Here is a 21,459-nt window from a genome sequence, read left to right as displayed (position 1 = left end):
GTCACCCCAACATTCCTGGCAAAAACACACTTCCAGTCCCCTCAGCTCAACTCCGCTCCCCGCCAGCTCCTGCGGTGCCCAATGCGGCGGGCACACCACCCAGCCAGGGAGGGCCGTACCATGATGTTGCCCATGGGGCCGCTCTCGCCCTCGCCGTAGGTGGAGATGATGACGTTCACGTTCTCCACAATGCGCTGGAAGGTCTGGTAGAGCTCCTCGGGCTCCAGCTGCAGCTCCAGCAGGGCACGGTCCATCTTGTTCATCATCAGCACAGGCTTGATGCGCTCCGCAATGGCCTGCCGCAGCACTGTCTCCGTCTGCACACACACGCCTAGGGATGCAGGGCACGGGGCGGCGCTGTCATCCTCAAACAGGGAAGGCCCCGGGTTCTAGGCCCTGCCTCAGGGGGACCCGCTGCTTACCTGACACGCAGTCCACCACAACCAATGCACCATCAGTGACTCGGAGGGCAGCGGTCACCTCCGAGGAGAAGTCGACGTGCCCGGGGGAGTCGATGAGGTTAATGAGGAAGCCGGCGCCGTCCTTGCTCTGCTTGATGAAGTTCAAGTCATTCTCCGAGAGCTCGTAGAAGAGGGAGATGGCACTGATGGAGGGAGGGATCCATCAGGGGGACAGGATGCACACACCTGGCCCAGGGAGGCTGGGATGCTGTCAGAAGCCAGGCTGCTCCTCCCTCCATGACTCATCCCTTGAGAGGCTCCCACAAGACCCAACCCACCCTTGTCCTTTGCCTCCACAATACTCTGTCCGAGACAGGCCCCCCGCCCCCCCGACAGGGAACTCCTGGTACCAGCCCCACAGCCAGCTACTCAGAGCCCTCCTGACCAGACACTCTGCCCCACCGACTTGATCCCCCCAAGACTCATCACACCTGACTCAAAGTAGCAATGAAAAGACCCCGCAGGACAGCAAAAGCCTTCAGAGACTCTGACCCTTCCCTCCTCACTTCTGCCCCTGCTCCAGTGAAAATGAAGAGCTTTAGCCAGAGACCCTCACTATGGTGCCAACCCAGGACAAAAGGCATTTGGGATCACTGTGCTCTGCGCTCACGTTTTAGACTCTCACCCCACTCACGTCAGGGGCCAGAAACTGTCACGGAATGAACGCCATCCAGTGCAACACAAGAGCTTCCCGCATCCTGAGTGCCAGGAACACCCCCCCTTCCAGGTGTGACAGCAAAACCCCTCCAGATATTGTAGGAGTGGCGGCAAGTCCCCCAGGGAAGGAGAACCACTGAGTGAAGCCCCTCCTCAAGAAAATCTTCCGGCTCGCAGTACCCCCAATCCCTGTGACTCTTGATCCCCGTCTCACTGGACTGAACCTCACTCATTCTCCCATGAATTAAGAAACCAGGAGAAAGAGACGTTGCCTAGTCTCTCCCCGCCCACCCTGGCCCAGTGGCCTCCAGCTGCCAGGCCAGCACCTCCCTGCCTGGGTACAGAGGGCACGGGGAGCTCACGTTGACTTGATGGTGATGCAACGCTCCTGCTCATCCTTCCGGGTGTCAGTGAAGCGTGTCTCCCCGGCCCGGGCCGAGGCGATGATGCCCGCCTTGCACACCAGGGAGTCTGTCAGCGTGGACTTGCCGTGGTCCACGTGGGCGATGACAGACATGTTTCGGATGTTGGCCTTCTTGTCCATGATGGCGCGGATCTGGTCTACCGTGAAGTTCACCTGGGCAAGAGGGGGAGGCTCAGACCAGCTCGAGATTTCCAGGAACACGGCTTGGCGTGGAGCCTTCGGTCCAAACGAACCAGCATGCCCAAGGCCAGGAGGGGACTGGTGTTGGGGTACCCGAAGCCCACCCAATCCTGCCAGCCTAACACGCCTTGAGAACTACCCCACAATCTCCAAGGATCCACTGTCAACAGATGTCATCCAGAACGGACAACCCAAAACTAAAAGCGCTCAGAAATAAAACTCAGTGGCAACAGATTTCCTTGATACCAAATACAAACACTAAAAAGTTATTAGAGGCCAAACACGTAAGAGATGAAGCTTCTCCCAAAGCCCCCTCCACGTTGTCATCGGGCCACCCAGGCTTCCCCGACCAAAAACCTTCATAATAAAATGCAAGGTCAACCCTCGGCAAGAGGGATCACACAAGGCCACCCACCCCAGGAGATAACGGGGAGCCGGAACGGCCCTAACAGCCACAAGCCTACACCTCGTGTCTCAAAACGAGTCTTTGCACATTTCGGAGTCACAAGGACAAGCGCCTAGGGCCGACAGTTAACAGCATCAGGAGAAGATATTTGGGAGAAAAAGCGGGAGCCTTTCAGGTGTCGCTTTGCTCGTTCTGCCATTTCCCTGCCGCCCCTAGTCCCCCGGCAGAAAATCGATCTCAAACTCGCGGCCCGCGAGTTACATAAGGCGCCTCCCCGTCTCCCCGCTTCCACCGCGGTGCCCGCCATTACAACGCCTGCCACATCATCATACCCCACCCCCATCCTCCCTAACACCCCAGCTCCAGCCAGGTCTGGGCAAGGTTACGGCGCCCCCGGAAGCGGAGAAGGGGCTCCGGGAACAGTGCGGCGCAGACATGGCGGCGACCGCTGCCCCAGCCCCGGCTCCTCCGGCTCTGCCGCCGCTACGTCTCCTCCCGGCACAGGCGGCCCCAGCGTCTAGGCAGCGTCGGCCCCGCGGAGGTCCCGCCGCCGTTCCGGGACACCAGCGAGGCAGGGTTACTCACCATGGTGGCGGATGGCGGTGGATTCTCCCAGGTAGAACCGAATGAAGCGAGTCGCGCCGAGGATGGCGACGACGACGGCGGAAGAGAACGCTGACGTCAACACTCAGCACTTTATAGGCGGACGCCGGTTGGGCGGGTCATGTGACTGCGCTGCGGAGGCGGGGCGAAGCGACGCCGCGCAAGCGCACGGAGGCGTTCCCGCACACCTCCCCCGTTAACCCATTCGGCGCTGGCGAGGCTGCTTTAGGATACAGTCTGGGCGTCTCGGGGATGGTGGTCGCCCTCGGTGTGCAGTGTTCAGGTGCACAAAGCAAAGAGCGCCGTTTTAGCTGAGAATAAGAACCATAGCAACGATATCAGCTTACAAAATGTCCAGCACTTCTATTAAAGCCACATTGCAAGGTGAATAGAGTCTGTGTATTTTACCCAAGTCAATTTCCCGGTTTGGGCGTTGTTATGTAAGCCGATATCCCTGGGAGAAGCAGAAGGAAAAAGGACACTCGCGACGACTATACTGTTTTTCAACTCCTTACCTGCAATTATTTCAAAATAAAAAGATTTATAAGAAGCAGGCATCGGAATCACTGATCCCACAAATGCATACTGAGCATCTATGCACCAGGCATTGTTAGAGGTTTTGTAGATACAGCAGTGGACAAAACACCTTGCTAGCTTGACCACACTGCGTGCACTTCTACTAACTACTAGGATTTCTCTTTGCCTCAGTTTCCTCGTCTGTAAATCGGAGGTGATCAATACCACTCTATTGTTTGAGGTGGGCTAAAACGAACTAAAGACATCTAAAAGAATTAGCACCGTGCCTGATACCCAACGCTCAATAAACGCTATGTATTTTAATTAGCTAAGATTGCTATTAATAAAACATTTATTTCAGGACTGGTTTGCCATGTCCCAGGCACCCGGCTAAGCGCTTTACTGGCACAATTTCATTTTCTAGTTCATTTCCTCTCCAGGGGGAGGCGCAGGAAGACTGTTTAGCATTTGTGTCCTAATCTGACCCTAAGAAACAGTTGAATGTGTTTCATAGCTCATGAATTGGCATTCAATTGAGTATCTCTATTCCTTATGAAAAGCCCAGCCCGCTGTTTAGCACATAGTAGGTACTCAGTATTTCTTGCATGAATGATGTTCTCGCAGTGCAAATGAACCCCCTGCGGCACGTCTTTCCCTAAACTCACTTTGTGAAACAGAAGAGCCACTGCAGTGCTTTTCCTGGGCTGAGAGAGGGGGAGGTGTGGATCCACAAAAAGCAATGCAAATTCCAGCCTGGACTCTAAAATAAACCTGTACACTCCTCCCCCTCACAAATGCTTCGGGCACTTTGCTTTACAAAGCGCTGTCTCAACCTTGGTTTTCATTTAATGGATGATTGCTCTTGCTATCACCATTTAACCCGATGGAAAACGGAAAGTATCTTCTGAAAGAATTGAGGCTCCGAAAGGCAGATGGCATGGCAGGGAGCAGATGTGAGCGCCCGGGGTCCCTAACCACCTACACCTGTGCCGGTGACGCGTTTAATGTTAAGTTACAAGTCAAGCGCATGCGCCATTTGGGGGCTGAGTTTTGAGCAGAGAGGTATTCCGTTTCTCGTTCTTAATAATAAAATTCTTCAAAATCTTTAAATGCACTAAGCACCTACTACGTGTTGGGTTCCCTATTGGGCGCTTCGCAGCCGTTTTTTCCTTGCAAGGTGGGGGCATTTCAGAGATGTAATGGAAAGGTTTTCATTGAAAGAGGGGTTAGGCGAGAGGCGGAGGTTGCAGTTAGCCGAGATCGCGCCACTGCACTCCAGCCTGGTGACAGAGCGAGACTCCGTCTCAAAAAAATTAAAAAATTAAAAAGGGGTTAGGCTGGGTGCAGTGGCTCACGCCTGTAATCCCAGAACTTTGGGAGGCCAAGGCAGGCAGATCACCTGAGGTTGGGAGTTCGAGACCAGCCTACTCAACATGGAGAAACCCCGTCTTTACTAAAAATTTAAAAAAAAAAAAAAAAATAGCCGGGCGTGGTGGTGAACGCCTGAAATCCCAGCTACTTGGGAGGCTGAGTCAGGAGAACCGCTTGAACCCGAGAGGCGGAGGTTGCAGTGAGCCGAGATCAGGCCACTGCACTCCTGCCTGGGCGACAGAGCGAGACTCTGTCTTAAAAAAAAAAAAAAAAAAGGGTGGGGGGGCTGTTCACATCTATCCCGGAACTTAATAAAACAGGGGTTGAATTTGTTCTCAAGTGCACGGATTGCTTATTGAAAAATTCTAATATCATGTAATTTAAAGAAGTAGGGGGAGAGCTTAAGGGAAAAAGGGGTATTTTCAACCCCACAGCTGCAGGGATGGAGCCAGGTGTTGGCAGGGAAGGATCTCTCCCACTGTCATCCCCACATCCACGAATAGCAGAATCCTGGAGTACCACAAGCAGCCACAACCAGGTCAGCTGTCATAAGTACAATAATAAATACAGGCTGCGTTTAAAGGGTGGGGACCAAGAAAAAAATTCACCTCTGCAGAGAAGCTCCGTTGCGCATGCGCCTGCTGCGGCGCCAGGAGGGCTCAGAGACCGCAGTAGCGGCCTCTGCTGACCGACAGTCGCCAGTGCAGGCCTCTCGACACTGCCTTTTTTTTGGGGGGACCTAGTCTCGCTCTGTCGCTAGGCTGGAGTGCAATGATGCGCTCTCGGCTCACTGCAACTTCCGCCTCCCGGGTTCAAGCGATTCACCTACCTCAGCCTCCCGAATAGCTAGGATTACAGGTGCGCGTCACCACGTCCAGCTGATTTTTTGTATTTTTAGTAGAGACGGGGTTTCACCATGTTGGCCGGGTTGGTCTTGAACCCCTGACCTCGTGACCCGCCCGCCTCGGCCTCCCAAAGCTCTGGGATTACCCGCGTGAGCCACCGCGCCCGGCCAACACTGCCTTTTAACGGTTTATTGAGCGTTTACTAGGCCCTGACCTCACGGTCCTTTAAATCAAATACTCCACCTAACCTAACCACACCCTGGGCTTTGGGTGGGCTCCTTTACGCCTGAGAAAATGGAGACTCAGAGATGTTAAGTCATTTACCCACGTTCACAGAGCTAGTAAAGGTGCAGCCGAATCCGACTCGAGGAGTGGTTTAATCGGGAAGGAGCCCGGCCCTGCGACTGTTGCCCAGATGCATTTCAGATTTGGAAAACGGACCGGGCATGGTGGCTCATGCCTGTAATCCCAGCACTTTGGGAGGCAGAGGCGGGTGGATCACCTGAGGTTAGGAGTTCGAGACCAGCCTGGCCAACATGGCAAAACCCCATAATACAAAAAATTAGCCAGCCGTGGTGGTGGGCACCTGTAATCCCAGCTACTCGGGAGGCTGAGGCAAGAGAATCGCTTGAACCGGGGAGGTGGAGGTTGCAGTGAGCCAAGATCAGGTCACTGCACTCCAGCCTGGGTGACAGAGTAAGATTGTCAAAAAAAAAAAAAAAAAAAGCGGGGGGGGGGAACAAAGCCAGATGCGCTGAGTTTACACTCGGCTTCTTCCCTCTCTGGCTGTGTGACCTTGGGCAAGTTACTCAACCTCTCTGAGCCGTGGGTGCTGCATGTAATATATTGAATCATAATAGAATCGGTTTTATAAGGCTCTCGTGAGATTTAAAGAAATGAATAGAAATAGGTTAGACATGGTGGCTCACACCTGTAATCCCAACAATTTGGGAGGTCGAAGTGGGAGGATTGCTTGAGCCCAGGAGTTTGACCCCAGCCTGGGCAACATGAGACCCCCATCTCCATTAAAATAATAATAATAATAATAATAATAACAAGCCAGGCGTGGTGGCGTGTGCCTGTAATCCCAGTTACTCAGGAGGCTGAGGCACGAGAATTGCTTGAACCTGGGAGGCAGAGGCTGCCATGAGCCAAGATCTCACCACTGCACTCCAGCCTGGGCAACGGAGCGAGATTCTGTCTCAAAATAAATAAATACATAAATGAGCTTGGCTTGGTGGCATATGCCTGTGGGCTGAGGTGGGATCATTGCTTAAGCCCAGGAGTTTCGGGCTGCCGTCAGCTATGATTTCACGACTGCACTCCAGCCTGGGGGACACAGCAAGACTCTGTCACACACACACAGACAAATAAATATAAATAAAGCACCTAATATTACCAGTACCTGGTATAAGATAATCCATATTAAGAGTTGACTCTGGCCGGGTGTGGTGGCTCATGCCTGTAATCCCAGTACTTTAGGAGGCCGAGGCGGGCGGATCATGAGCTCAGGAGATCGAGACCCTCATGGCCAACACGGTGAAACCCTGTCTCTACTAAAAATACAAAAAGATTAGCTGGGTGTGGTGTAATCCCAGCTACTCGGGAGGCTGAGGCACGAGAATCCCTTGAACCTAGGAGGTGGAGGTTGCAGTGAGCTGAGATTGCACCACTGCACTCCAGCCTAGGTGACAGAGCGAGACTCCGTCTCAAAAAAAAAAAAAAAAAAGTGGATTTTCTCTTTTGGGTGATTAAACAAATGGGTTCAGGGAGGCCTGGTGAGTCTGCGTAGTAAGAACAGGCACAGTGGCTCATGTCTGTAATCCCAGCAGTTTGGGAGGCAGAGGTGGGTGAGTCACTTGAGGTCAGGAGTTGGAGACCAGCCTGGCCAACATGATGAAACCCCAACTCTACTAAAAATACAAAAATTAGCCGGGCGTGGTGGCGGGCGCCTCCTGTGGTCCTAATTACTCAGGAGGCTGAGGCAGGAGAAACACTTGAACCCAGGAGGCTGAGGTTACAGTGGGCAGAGATCATGACACTGCACTCCAGCCTGGGTGATAGTGGGAGACTCCATTACCCCAAAAAAAGAAAAAAGGAAAAAGGCCGAACGCAATGGCTCGCGCCTGCAATCCCAAAACTTTGGGAGGACAAGGCGGGCAGATCACCTAAGGTCAGGAGTTCGAGACCAGCCTGGCCAACATGGTGAAACCCTGTCTCTACTAAAAACACAAAAATTAGCTGGGCCTGGTGGTACGTGCCTGTAATCCCAGCTACTCGGGAGGATGAGACACGAGAATCGCTTGAACCCGGGAGGCAGAGATTGCAGTGAGCCGAGATTGCGCCATTACACTCCAGCCTGGGCAACAAGAGCAAAACTCCATTTCAAAAAGAAAAGAAAGAAAGAACAGAAGCTCCAAGCAAAAGCTGGTACTTCTGACCACAGAGCTATGCAGAGTCTTTATGGTGAATATGGATTTATGCAGCCCCAGATTACTGAGGCTTAAACTGAGGGTCTCGGTCTGGGTCTGTCCAGACTCCCCGTTCTGCTGAGGACCCCAGTGCAACCTTAGGGACGTGCATTAGAGCCTTCAGCTACCTGTTTTGCATTTCTTTGTTTTTTTGGCTGCCCTGGGGGCCTCTGGGCTAGGGGACTTTCCACTGGGCCACACCCACATTGCCCGCAAACACAAGCATCAGTTTTTCCCCTGGTTTTCAACTTCTCCCGAAAGCCAGTTCCTAACATTCCTCAGACCCTGGCACTCGTGTGTCCAGCAACCATGGGACCCAGCTTTAAAAGAAACAGAGAGAAATCCTTGCCCTCAGGAGATGGTGGGCTGGAGAGAAAATAGCCAATCAAATATCTGCACAAATGGAAGCTCTCAAATTGCACTAGGAGGGCGAGGGAGACTGAGTAAAGACACGGCGGCTGGGCGCGGTGGCTCAAGCCTGTAATCCCAGCACTTTGGGAGGCCGAGACGGGCGGATCACAAGGTCAGGAGATCGAGACCAGCCTGGCTAATACGGTGAAACCCCGTCTCTACTAAAAAATACAAAAAACTAGCCGGGTGAGGTGGCGGGCACCTGTAGTCCCAGCTACTCGGGAGGCTGAGGCAGGAGAATGGCGTAGACCCGGGAGGCGGAGCTTGCAGTGAGCTGAGATGCGGCCACTGCACTCCAGCCTGGGCGACAGAGCGAGACTCCGTCTCAAAAAAAAAAAAAAAAAAAAAAAAAAGAAAAGACACGGCATAAGAGAGGAGGGTAGGCCAGGCGTGGTGGCTCATGCCTGTAATCCCAGAACTTTGGGAGGCAGAGGCAGGATATTCACTTGAGGTCAGGAGTTCGAGACCAGCCTGGCCAACATGGCAAAACCATCCTTCTACTAAAAATACAAAAATTAGCTGGGTGTGGTGGCGCACGGCTGTAGTCCCAGTTAGTCGGGAGGCTGAGGCAGGAGAATCGCTTGAACCCAGGAAGCAGAGGTTGCAGTGAGCTGAGATTGAGCTACTGTACTCCAGCCTGGGCGACAGAGTGAGACTTCCTCTCAAAAAAAAAAAAAAAAAAATGAAAAAACAAAAACAGGAGAGGATTGAGATCTAGCATGGGGAATCAGGGAGGGCATCATGGAGGAGGTGTTTTCTTGTTTGTTTGTTTTTAAGCCGGAGTCTTGCTCTCTCGCCCAGGCTGGAGTGCAGTGGTGCAATCTTGGCTCACTGCAACCTCCACCTCCTGGGTTCAAGCAATTCTCCTGCCCCAGCCTCCCGAGTAGCTGGGATTACAGGTGTACGCCACCACGCACAGCAAATTTTTGTATTTTTAGTAGAGACGGGATTTTGCCATGTTGGCCAGGCTGGTCTCGAACTCCCGACCTCAGGTGATCCATCGCCTCGACCTCTCAAAGTGCTGAGATTACAGGCTTGAGCTACTGCGTCCGGCCAGAGGAGGTAATTTTTTTTTTTTTTTTTTTTTTTTTTTTTTTTTTTTTTTTTTTTTGAGACGGAGTCTCGCTCTGTCGCCGGGGCTGGAGCGCAGTGGCCGGATCTCAGCTCACTGCAAGCTCCGCCTCCCGGGTTTACGCCATTCTCCTGCCTCCTCAGCCTCCTAGCTGGGACTACAGGCGCCCGCCACCTCGCCCGGCTAGTTTTTTTTTTGTATTTTTTTAGTAGAGACGGGGTTTCACCGTGTTCGCCAGGATGGTCTCGATCTCCTGACCCCGTGATCCGCCCGTCTCGGCCTCCCAAAGTGCTGGGATTACAGGCTTGAGCCACCGCGCCCGGCCCAGAGGAGGTAATTTTTAAGCTGTTACCTGAAAGAAGAAAAAGAGCTAATTAAGCAAAAGTATAGAGGGGAACCCAGGGTGAAAGAACAACACAGGTGCAAATCCCTGGGGGTGGGAAGCAGGGTTAAGAAGTTGCACAGAGGCCAAAAAAAAAAAAAAAAAAAAAAAAAAAAACGGCCGGGCATGGTGGTGGGCGCCTGTAGTCCCAGCGACTCAGGAGGCTGAGGCAGGAGAATGGCGTGAACCTGGGAAGCGGAGGTTGCAGTGAGCCGAGATCCAGCCACTGCACTCCAGCCTGGGTGATAGAGCGAGACTCTGTCCCAAAAAAAAAAAAAAAAAAAAAAAAAAGGTTGCACAGAGGCCGGTGCAGTGGCTCATGCCTATAATCCCAGCACTTTGGGACGCCAAGGCAGACAGATCACTTGTGGTCAGGAGTTGGAGACCACACTAGCCAACATAGCAAGACCCTGTCTCCACTAAAAGTACAAAAATTAGCTGGGCGTGGTGGCGGGCGTCTGTAATCCCAGCTACTCGGAAGGCTGAGGCAGGAGAATTGCTTGAACCCGGGAGGTGGAGGTTGCAGTGAGTCGAGATCTTGCCACTGTACTCCAGCCCGAGTGACAGAGGGAGAATCTGTCTCAGAAAGAAAACAGAAGTTGCACAGGGCCGACGTAGTGGCTCACGCCTGTGATCCCAGCAGGTTAGGAGCCCAAGGCAGGAGGATCGCTTGAGCCCAGGAGTACCAGGCTGCAGAGAGCTATGATCGTGCCACTACACTGCAGCCTGGGCAGCAGAGCAAGACTCCCACCCACCACAACATTGTCTCTTGAAAAATAATAATAGGCCAGGCACAGTGCCTCATGCCTGTAATCCCAGCACTTTGGGAGGCTGAAGCAGGCAGATCATGAGGTCTGGAGTTCAACACCAGCCTGGCCCACAGGGTGAAACTCCGTTTCTTTTTTTTTTTTTTTTTTTTGAGACGGAGTCTCGCTCTGTCGCCCAGGCTGGAGTGCTGTGGCCGGATCTCAGCTCACTGCAAGCTCCGCCTCCCGGGTTCCCACCATTCTCCTGCCTCAGCCTCCCGAGTAGCTGGGACTACAGGCGCCCGCCACCTCGCCCGGCTAGTTTTTTGTATTTTTTTTAGTAGAGACGGGGTTTCACTGTGTTAGCCAGGATGGTCTCGATCTCCTGACCTCGTGATCCACCCGTCTCGGCCTCCCAAAGTGCTGGGATTACAGGCTTGAGCCACCGCGCCCGGCCGAAACTCCGTTTCTACTAAAAATATAACAATCTATTGCTTCAAGCCAGGGGGCAGAGGTTGCAGTAAGCCGAGCTCGTGTCACTGCACTCCAGCCTGGTCGACAGAGTAAGACTCCATCTCGGAAAAAAATATGTATATTATAATAATAATAAAATTAGGCCAGGCTTGGTGACTCACATATATAGTCCCAGCACTTTGAGAAGCCAAGGCAGGTGGACCACTTGAGGCCAGGAGTTCGTGACCAGCCTGGCCAACGCAGTAAAACTGTCTCTACTAAAAATACAAAAAATTAGTTGGGTGTGGTGGTGTGCGTGTGTAGTCCCAGCTACTTGGCAGGCTGAGATGGGAGGATGGATCCCTTGAACCCAAGAGTGGAGGTTGCAGTGAGCTGACATTACACCACTGCACTCCAGCCTGAGTGAGAGAGGGAGACTCTGTGTCAAAAAATAATATTAAAATAAAGTGTAACCTATATACAGAAAGAACATGAATTGAATGTATAAAGCCTCGTGATTTTCACAAACTGAAAACACTCCAACACCCAGCACCAAGATCAAAAAAACATACAACATGATCAGGCCCCAGAAACACCCTCTTCCCTGCTAAGGGTAACCACCCTATCTCCTGACACAGATTGTTTTGTGTGGCCTATTTTTGAGCTTCTCACACCTTGACAGTGCAGCACGGCCTCTTCTGGATCCAGCCTCTTCTTGCACTCAACATTACCTAGAAGAATTCGTCCACTTTGTGGGTCACTGGTATTTGTGCATCCTCACTGCTGTATTCTCTTTTTTTGAGGCCAAGTCTCACTCTGTGTCCCAGGTTGGAGTGCAATGGCGCAAGCTCAGCTCACTGCAACCTCCGCCTTCTGGGCTCAAGCGATTCTCCTGCCTCAGCCTCCCAAGTATCTGGAACTAAAGGCATGCGCCATCATGCCCGGCTAATTTCTGTATTTTTAGTAGAGATGGGGTTTCACCATGTTTCCCAGGCTGGTCTTGAACTCCTGGCCTCCAGTGATTTGTCTGCCTCTGCTTCCCAAAGTGCTAGGATTACAGGCATGAGCCACCGCGCCCAGCCGCCCCAGGGGATTTCTTTTTCCCGCAAGATGTTGCCCAGGCTGGTCTGGAACCATAGGCTCAACCGATTCCCCGCCTCAGACTCCTGAGCACCTGGTGTTACAGGCAGGAACCCGTGCACCTGACTAACCTCCTGTGTGGGTTCTGCTCCAAGGGGACACTTAGCAACCTCTGGGGATATGCATGGTTCTCATGACTTGGGGTGCTCCTGGCATAGAGTGGGTGGGGGCCAGGGATGCCGCTCATTGCCCTGACGGCCCCACCCCAGAGAAGGATCTGGCCCCAAATGTTGATGATGTTGAGGTTGCAATTGAAATCCTGCCTCAATTATTTGGAAAAAACATTAAGACACAAGAAAAAACTCCCGATGGGGTGAACAGCATATATCAGGGAGACCGCAGCTCCCGGATTCTCCTCCTCTCTCCCTCCCCACTCAGGGTGTGGATTTCAATGTGTGTGGCCTCCTGGGACCTCAGCAGGGCAGAGGATCAAGAGACACAAGAGTCTCTTGGAGGTCCATGGAATCCCCTAACCCAGGGGGTCTCAGCCAAGGTCGATCCTGCCTCCCCAGGGCACAACGGCAACATCTGGGGACATTTGTGCTTGCCTTGGCAGAGTGGGTGCTGTTCAGCACCCTGCTTTGGACAGCCCCACCCAAGAGAATTATCTAGCCCAATTGTCAATAGTTCTGTGCTTTAGAAGTGCTGGATATAATTGTTTAAAATTATGAAGCCGGGAGCGGTGGCTCACGCCTGTAATGCCAGCACTTTGGGAGGCCAAGGCGGGCGGATCACGAGGCCAGGAGATCGAGACTATCCTGGCTAACACAGTGAAACCCCGTCTCTACTAAAAATACAAAAAAAAAAAAATTAGCTGGGCGTGGTGGCGGCGCCTGTAGTCCCAGCTACTCGGGAGGCTGAGGCAGGAGAATGGCATGAACCTGGGAGGCAGAGCTTGCAGTGAGCTGAGATCGCCCCACTGCACTCCGGCCTGGGTGAGAGCGAGACTCCATCTCAAAAAATAAATAAATAAATAAAATAAAATGAAATGAAATGAAATAAAATAAAATAAAATAAAGTTATGAAACGCAGAAACTATTTCAGAGTTGCTACGCAGGTTGTATTCACTCATTCCACACATACGTACAGGGCACTTTGTATCTGCCAGACATTAACTGAGGGACTGGGGACACAGACCTGGTGGGGCTGGCATTCTAGTGGTGACAGCAGGGAGGTGATGGAGCAGGTTGTGCACCGCCTTGTGGGCCTCAGCAAAGACTCGAGCTTTTATCCCCAGGAAGGTGGGAGCCATAGAGGGCAGTGGGCAGAGGAGGGACAGGGTTTGACTCAGGTGCTCACACACGCCCTCTGCTGGCTGCTGTAGGGAGAACAGACTGTAGGTGGGAAGGGCAGGAGGCTGAGATCCGCCCAAAAAAAGCGGCAGGTTCTCCCAGCTCAGGGTATCTTAGTGCAGTGGAAACCGAACGTGTGAGCAGCTTGCACCCGGGCCCTTTGCACTGCCCCATGGGACTTGGAAGACTTGGGAAACAGATGTCAACATGATATTCATTTGGCCTCCTGTGGTGTGAGTTTGTTTGTTGAGACAGTCTCGCACTGTTGCCAGGCTGGAGTGCAGTGGCACAATCTCGGCTCACTGCAACTTCCGCCTCCTGGTTCAAGTGATTCTCCTGCCTCAGCCTCCTGAGTAGCTGGGATTACAGGCCCACGCCACTATGCCCAGCTAATTTTTGGATTTTTAGTAGAGACCGGGTTTCACCATGTTGGCCAGGATGGTCTCGATCTCTTGACCTTGTGATCCACCCGCCTTGGCCTCCCAAAGTGCTGACATTACAGGTATGAGTCACTGCACCTGGCCCTTTTTTTTATTTCCATAGGTTTTGGGGACACAGGTGGTATTTGGTTACATGAGTAAGTTCTTTTTTTTTTTTTCTTTTGATACAGAGTCTCTCTCTATCGCCCAGGCTGGAGTGCAGTGGCGCGATCTCGGCTCACTGCAAGCTCCACCTCCCAGGTTCACGCCATTCTCCTGCCTCAGCCTCCAGAGTAGCTGGGACTACAGGTGCCCTCCAACACGCCCCGCTAACTTTTTTTGTTTTTTTTTTTTTTTTTTTTTTTTTGAGACGGAGTCTCGCTCTGCCTGGCCGGATCTCAGCTCACTGCAAGCTCCGCCTCCCGGGTTCACGCCATTCTCCTGCCTCAGCCTCCCGAGTAGCTGGGACTACAGGCGCCCGCCACCTCGCCCGGCTAGTTTTTTGTAGTTTTTAGTAGAGACGGGGTTTCACAGTGTCAGCCAGGATGGTCTCGATCTCCTGACCTCGTGATCCGCCCGTCTCGGCTTCCCACTGGGATTTGAGCCACCGCGCCCGGCCCTTTTTTTGTATTTTTTAGTAGAGACAGGGTTTCACCGTGTTAGCCAGGATAGTCTCGATCTCCTGACCTCGTGATCTGCCCGCCTCGGCCTCCCAAAGTGCTGGGATTACAGGCGTGAGGCATCGCAGCCGGCCTACATGAGTAAGTTCTTTAGAGGTGATTTGTGAGATTTTGGTGCATCCATCACCCAAGCAGTGTACACAGAGCTCAATTTGTAGTCGTTTATCACTCACCCTTTCCCAAACTTTCCCTTGAGTCCCCAAAGTGCAATGTATCATTCGTATGCCTATGCATCCTCATAGCTTAGCTCCCACTTATGAGAGAGAACATACACTGAGACCACGGTGAAACCCCGTCTCTACTAAAAATACAAAAAAAAAAAAAAAATTAGCTGGGCGCGGTGGCAGGCGCCTGTAGTCCCAGCTACTCAGGAGGCTGAGGCAGGAGAATGGCGAGAACCCAGGAGGCGGAGCTTGCAGTGAGCCAAGATGGCGCCACTGCACTCCAGTCTGGGGGACAGAGCAAGACTCCATCTCAAAAAAAAAAAAAAAAAAAGAGAGAGAGAACATACTGTTTCGTTTTCCACTCCTGAGTTATTTCTCTTAGAATAATAGTACCTAATCCCATTCAGGTTACTGTGAATGCCATTAATTTAATCCCTTTTATGGCTGAGTAGTATTCAATCATATATATATGCCACATTTTCTTTTTCTGTCCTTTTTTTTTTTTTTTTTTTTTTTTTGAGACGAAGTCTCACTCTGTTGCCTAGGCTGAAGTGCAGTGGCAGGATCTCAGCTCACTGCAAACTCTGCCTCCTGGGTTCAAACGATTTTCCTGCCTCAGTCTCCCAAGTAGCTGGGATTACAGGCATGTGCCACCAAACCCAGCTAATTTTTTTTTTTTGAGACGTAGTTTCACTTTTGTTGCCCAGGCTGGAGTGCAATGGCAGGATCTCGGCTCACTGCAACATCTGTCTCCCAGGTTCAAGCGATTCTCCTGCCTCAGCCTCCCGAGTAGCTGGGATTACAGGCATGGGCTACCAAGGCCGGCTAATTTTGTATTTTTAGTAGAGATGGGGTTTCTCCACGTTGGTCAGGCTGGTCTCGAACTCCCCACCTCAGGTTATCTCCCTGCGTCAGCTTCCCAAAGTGCTGGGATTAGAGGATTGAGCCACTGCACCTGGCGGAGTCTATCTTTTCAAATCTCTCGGGTATACACCCAGGAGTGGGATTGCTGCCTTGTTAATGTTTCTCAAACAGCCGGGCGCGGTGGCTCACGCCTGTAATCCCAACACTTTGGGAGGCCGAGGCGGGCGGATCACGAGGTCAGGAGATCGAGACCATCCTGGCGAACACGGTGAAACCCCGTCTTTACTAAAAATACAAAAAAATCAGCCGGGCGAGGTGGCGGGCGCCTGTAGTCTCAGCTTCTAGGGAGGCTGAGGCAGGAGAATGGCGTGAACCCGGAAGGCGGAGCTTGCAGCGAGCGGAGATTGCGCCACTGCACTCCAGCCTGGGCGACACAGCGAGACTCCGTCTCAAAAAAAAAAAAAAAAAAAAAAAAAGAGACAATTGAAACAATTACCCTCCCAGGTAGAAATTCCCGGCTGATGGGGTGCAGCTGTTCAGCATCGGTGTTGAGAGCGCAAGCTTTTTTTTTTAACGCTTTGCCTCGCTGTCCCCAAAGTATTCCTTCATCCTCATAGTCCAAGGTGTCCACCATCGCATTCACATTTCAGCCAATAGCAAGAAGGAAAGAGAAAAACAGGAAGAGTTTACATGCCACTCCTGCTATTGGCCAGAATCGTGTAATGTGACCACATTCAGCTGCAAGGGTCGCTGGGAAATGTAGTCTTTTTTTTTTCTGAGCGGCCACGTGTTCGGCTTAAAATTGTCTTTTCTTTTTCTTTATTTCTTTTTTTTTTTTTTAGGAGGACTTTTGCTCTTGTTGCCCAGGTTGGAGTGCAGTGGCGCGATCTTGGCTCACTGCAACCTCCGCCTCCCGGGTTCAAGCGATTCTTCTGCCTCAGCCTCCTGAGTAGCTGGGATTACAGGCGCCCACCACCACACCCAGCTAATTTTTTGTATTTTTAGTAGAGACGGGGTTTTACCATTTTAGCCAGGCTGGTCTCAAACTCCTGACCTCAGGTGATCCACCTGCCTCGGCCTCCCAAATTGCAGGGATTACCAGGGCCTTTTTCTTTATTTATTTCCTTCCTTCCTTCCCACCTTCCTTTCTTCCTTCCTTCCTTTGTTCCATCCTTCCTATTTTCGTTCCTTCTCCCCCTCCTTCCTTCCTTCTTTTTTTCTTTCCTTACTTCCTTCTTTCTTTTTTCTTTTCTTTTTTATTTTTCTGAGACAGAGTCTTGCTGTGTCACCCAAGCTGCAGGGCGCAGTGTTGCCTTCATAGCTCATTCTGGCCTCAAACTCCTGCGTTCAAGCAATCCTTCTGTCTCAGCCTCCATAGTAGCAGGCATGCACCACCACATCCAGGTAATTTAAAAATATTTTTAGAGTTGGAATCTCACTATGTCGTCGAGGCTGGTTTTGAACTCCTAACCTCCAGGAGCCCTCCTGCCTCTGTCAGTTTATTTTATTTTATTGTTTTGTAGAGATGGGGTCTCGCTGTGTTGCCCAAGCTGGTCTTAAACTCCTGGGTCCAAGGGATTCTCCCACTTCAGCTTCCCAAGGTGCTGGATTACAGGGATGAAACATCACACTCAGCCAGATTTTTTGTTTTCATTTTCACAAAGCACCAAAGAAGCAGCACAGTTGCGTTGTTTTGTTTTTTGTTTTTTCGTTTTGTTTTGTTTTTGTTTTTGTTTTGAGATGGAGTTTTGCTCTTGTTGCCCAGGCTGGAGTGCTGTGGCGGGATCTCAGCTCACCACAACCTTTGCTTCCCAGGTTCAAGCGATTCTCCTGGCTCGGTCTCCTGAGTAGCTGGGATTACAGGCATGTGCCACCACACCCAGCTAATTTTGTATTTTTAGTAGAGATGGGGTTTTTGCATGTTGATCAGGCTGGTTTCAAACTCCGGACCTCAGGTGATCCACCCACTTCGGCCTCCCCAAAGTGCTGGGAATACAGGTGTGAGCCACCGCACCGGGCTTAATTTTTGTATTTTTAGTAGAGATGGGGTTTCCCCATGTTGGCTAGGATGGTCTCCATCTCTTGACCTTATGATTCGCCCGCCTCGGCCTTCCGAAGTGTTAGGATTACAGGTGTGAGCCACCGCGCCCCGCGTATTTTTTTTTTTTTTTGAGACGGAGTCTCGCTTTGTCGCCCAGGCTGGAGTGCAGTGGCCGGATCTCAGCTCACTGCAAGCTCCGCCTCCCGGGTTTACGCCATTCTCCTGCCTCAGCCTCCCGAGTAGCTGGGACTATAGGCGCCCACCACCTCGCCCGGCTAGTTTTTTGTATTTTTAGTAGAGACGGGGTTTCACCATATTAGCCAGGATGGTCTCGATCTCCTGACTTCGTGATCCGCCCGTCTCGGCCTCCCAAAGTGCTGGGATTACAGGCTTGAGCCACCGCGCCCGGCCGTATTTTTTTTTTTTTTAATTGAGATAGCGCAATCTCAGCTCACCGCAACCTCCCTTTCCCAGGCTCAAGCAATTATCCTGCCTCAGCCTGTTGAGCAGCTGGAATTACAGGTGCCCGCCACCACGCCTGGCTAATTTTTGTATTTTTAGTAGAGATGTGGTTTCGCCATGTTGGCCAGGTGGGCCTTGAACTCCTGACTTCAGGAGATGGGCCCACCTTGGCCTCCCAATATGCTGGGGTTACAGGCGTCAGCCACCATACCCAGCCTTTGTATTTTTGTGTTTTTTTTTTTTTTTTTTTTTTTTTGAGATGAAGTCTCACTCTTGTACCCCAGGCTGGGGTGCAATGGCACGATCTCAGCTAACTGCAACCTCTGCCTCCCAGAATCAAGCAATTCTCTTGCCTCAGCCTCCTGAGTAACTGGGATTACAGGCGCCTGCCTCCCCATCCAGCTAATATTTGTATTTTTAGTAGAGACAGGGTTTCACCATGTTGGCTAGGTAGGTCTTGAACTCCTGACCTCCAGTGATCCGCCTGCCTTGGCCTCCCAAAGTATTGGGATTACAGGCATGAGCCACTGCGCCCGGCCTGTTTTCATTTTAAACTTTTTTTCTTCCTTCAACTTATTTTAAGTTCTGGGGTACATGTGCAGGATGTGCAGGTTTGTCATATACGTAAATGTGTGCCACAGTTGTTTGCTGCACAGATCAACCCATCACCTAGATATTAAGCCCAGCATCCCTTAACTGTTCTTCCTGATGCTATCCCTCCCCCTACCCCAAGTCCTAATTTTTTTTTTTTTTTTTTTTTTTTTTTTGAGATGGAGTCTCATTCTGTTGCCCAGGCTGGAGTGCAGTGGTGCAATCTCGGCTCACTGCCAGCTCCTCCTCCCGGGTTCACGCCATTCTCCTGCCTCAGCCTCCCAAGTAGCTGGAACTGCAGGTGCCCACCACCATGCCCAGCTAATTTTTTGTATTTTTAGTAGAGACAGGGTTTCACTATGTTAGCCAGGATGGTCTTAATCTCCTGACCTCGTGATCCGCCCGCCTTGGCCTCCCAAAGTGCTGGGATTACAGGCGTGAGCCACCGCGCCTGGCCAAGGTCACACCTTATGTACAACATCAGAACAAGAAATATGACATTAGTACAATGTGTGTATACAGTTCCAAGTTATTGTAGCTGGACACCGTGGCTCATACCTGGAATTCCAGCACTTTGGGAGGCCAAGGAAGGAGGATCCTTTAAAACCAGGAGTTTGAGACCAGCCTGGGCAACATCATGAGACCTTATCTCTAAAAAAAAAGAAAAAAAAATTAGCTGGGGGTAGTGGCACATGCCTGCAGTCTCACCTCCTAGGGAGGCTTGAGCCCAGGAGGTCAGGGCTGCAATGAGCTATGATCATGTCACTGCACTCTAGCCTGGGTGACAGAGTGTGACTCTGTTAAACCAAAAACAGACGCTGGGCACAGTGGCTCACGCCTGTAATCCCAGCACTTCGGGAGGCTGAGGCAGGTGGTTTGAGGTCAGGAGTTTAAGACCAGCCTGGCCAACATAGTGAAATCCCGTCTCTACTAAAAATACAAAAATTGACCACGTGTGGTCATGGGCACCTGTAATCCCAGCTACTCGGAAGGCTGAGGCAGGAGAATCACTTGAACCTGGGAGGCGGAAGTTGTGGTGAGCCGAGATCGCACCACTGCACTCCAACCTGGGCAACAAGAGCGAAAGTTTGTCTCAAAAAATATGTATAAATAAATAAAATAAAAACACACAGAACTATTTCATCACCACAAAGATCGCTGTTCTGTTACCTCCTTATTGTTACAAACTATTCCCCTCCCCGTGGCCCTGCCCTGATTCCTAGAAATGACTGATCCATGTTCCAGCTCTATAATTCTGTCATTTCAAGAATGTTTTTATTGTTGTTGTTTTGAGACGGAGTCTCACTCTGTCACTCAGGCTGGAGTGCAGTGGTGCGATCTTGGCTTACTGCAACGTCTGCCTCCCGAATTCAAGTGATTCTCCTGCCTCAGCCTCCCAAGTAACTGGAATTACAGACACCCACCTCCACACCCAGCTAATTTTTGTATTTTTAGTAGAGACAGGCTTTCATCATGTTGGCCAGGCTAGTTTTGAACTCCTAGCCTCCAGTGATCCACCTGCCTTGGCCTCCCAAAGTGCTGCGATTACAGGCGTGAGCCGCTGTGCCCAGCCCAGATTGGCTTTTACCCCCCACTCAGCAGAATGCCCTTGAGACCCTCTTGTCCTTTCTAAATTAATGGCAATCTAATAATATTTCACAATTCTTGAGGGTGTACCGTGTACCAGACACTGAGCTAAATACTTCGTGGCCCTACAATCACCCTGTAAAATAGATACTATTTGTGGTGCCCAGCCTGCACGATTGTGCCAACAAATCTGCCCTCCTGACATCCAGGTATGACCTGCTCACATTGAACAGGGCTGAGCTTTATGGGGTGTTTTGAAAATGGGAGTGTGCTATTTCAGGCTAGGTTATACAACACATCATGGCAGGTCCCAGTAGCTCACATCTGTAATCCCAGCCCTTTGGAAATGGGGAAGATTGCTTGAGGCTAGCAGTTCAAGACCAGATTTGGCAACCTAGGGAGACCCCGTATCTACCAAAAACCTTTTTTTCTTTCTTTCTTTTTTTTTTTTTGAGATGTTGTCTTACTCTGTAGCCAGGCTGGAGTGCAGTGGCACAATCTTGGCTCACTGCAACCTCCGCCTCCCGGGTTCAAGTGATTCTCTTGACTCAGCCTCCCAAATACCTGGGATTACCAGTGCCCGCTATCAAGCCCAGCTAATTTTTTTTTTTTTTTTTTTTTTTTTTTGTATTTTTAGTAGAGACGGGGTTTTACCATGTTGACCAGGATGGTCTCGATCTCTTGACCTCGTGATCCACCTGCCTCAGCCTCCCGAAGTGCTGGGATTACAGGTGTGAGCCACCACGCCCGGCCCTCCAGAAACCTTTTTTAATAAGCTGGGCATGATAGTACACGCCTGTAGTCTCAACTACTTGGGAGGCTGAGGTAGGACGATCACTCAAGTCCAGGAGTTTTTTTTTTTGTTTGTTTTGTTTTGTTTTTTGAGACAGAATCTCGCTGTCGCCAGGCTGGAGTGCAGTGGCATGATCTCAGCTCACTGCAACATCCACCTCAAGCGATTCTCCTCATCTCTACAAAAGCTGCAAAAAAAATTAGCTGGGCATGGTGGCATGTGGCTATAAAACCAGCTACTCAGGAGGCTGAGGTGGGAGGATTGCTTGAGCCCAAGAGGCGGAGGTTGCAGTGAGCCAAGATTGTGCCACCGCACTCCAGCCTGGGTGATAGAGTGAGACTCAGTCTCAGAAAGAAAAAAAAATAGTAGGTGGGTGGTTATTTCTATGAAAGAGACTTCTGTGTCCCTGAGAAGATGCCCTGAGGGTG

General features: G+C 51.2%; 3 protein-coding genes and 1 long non-coding RNA gene across 4 annotated transcripts in view; 1 reads left to right on the top strand and 3 right to left on the bottom strand.

Annotated features, from left to right (window-relative positions):
• EEF2 (eukaryotic translation elongation factor 2) overlaps nucleotides 1–21,459 on the bottom strand; it is a 97,359-nt gene that overhangs the window by 6,660 nt on the left and 69,240 nt on the right. The window contains exons 2-5 of the mRNA XM_050770174.1: nucleotides 2,714–2,799; nucleotides 1,481–1,695; nucleotides 423–604; nucleotides 120–331 (exon numbers count right to left, since the gene is read on the bottom strand). Of these exons, the coding sequence (XP_050626131.1) occupies nucleotides 120–331; nucleotides 423–604; nucleotides 1,481–1,695; nucleotides 2,714–2,716 (612 nt within the window). The 5' untranslated portion in view covers nucleotides 2,717–2,799. The remainder of the gene's footprint in view (nucleotides 1–119; nucleotides 332–422; nucleotides 605–1,480; nucleotides 1,696–2,713; nucleotides 2,800–21,459) is intronic.
• Nucleotides 1–21,459, bottom strand: part of LOC126942871 (uncharacterized) — a 224,222-nt gene that overhangs the window by 134,856 nt on the left and 67,907 nt on the right. The gene's annotated exons all lie outside the window — the stretch shown is intronic.
• Nucleotides 1–21,459, bottom strand: part of DAPK3 (death associated protein kinase 3) — a 98,120-nt gene that overhangs the window by 29,122 nt on the left and 47,539 nt on the right. The gene's annotated exons all lie outside the window — the stretch shown is intronic.
• PIAS4 (protein inhibitor of activated STAT 4) overlaps nucleotides 1–21,459 on the top strand; it is a 175,026-nt gene that overhangs the window by 111,397 nt on the left and 42,170 nt on the right. The gene's annotated exons all lie outside the window — the stretch shown is intronic.

The sequence above is a fragment of the Macaca thibetana genome, chromosome 19 (genome assembly GCF_024542745.1).
Source record: "Macaca thibetana thibetana isolate TM-01 chromosome 19, ASM2454274v1, whole genome shotgun sequence".
Lineage (NCBI taxonomy): Eukaryota > Metazoa > Chordata > Mammalia > Primates > Cercopithecidae > Macaca > Macaca thibetana.
This window is presented reverse-complemented; position numbering and strand designations above follow the sequence as displayed.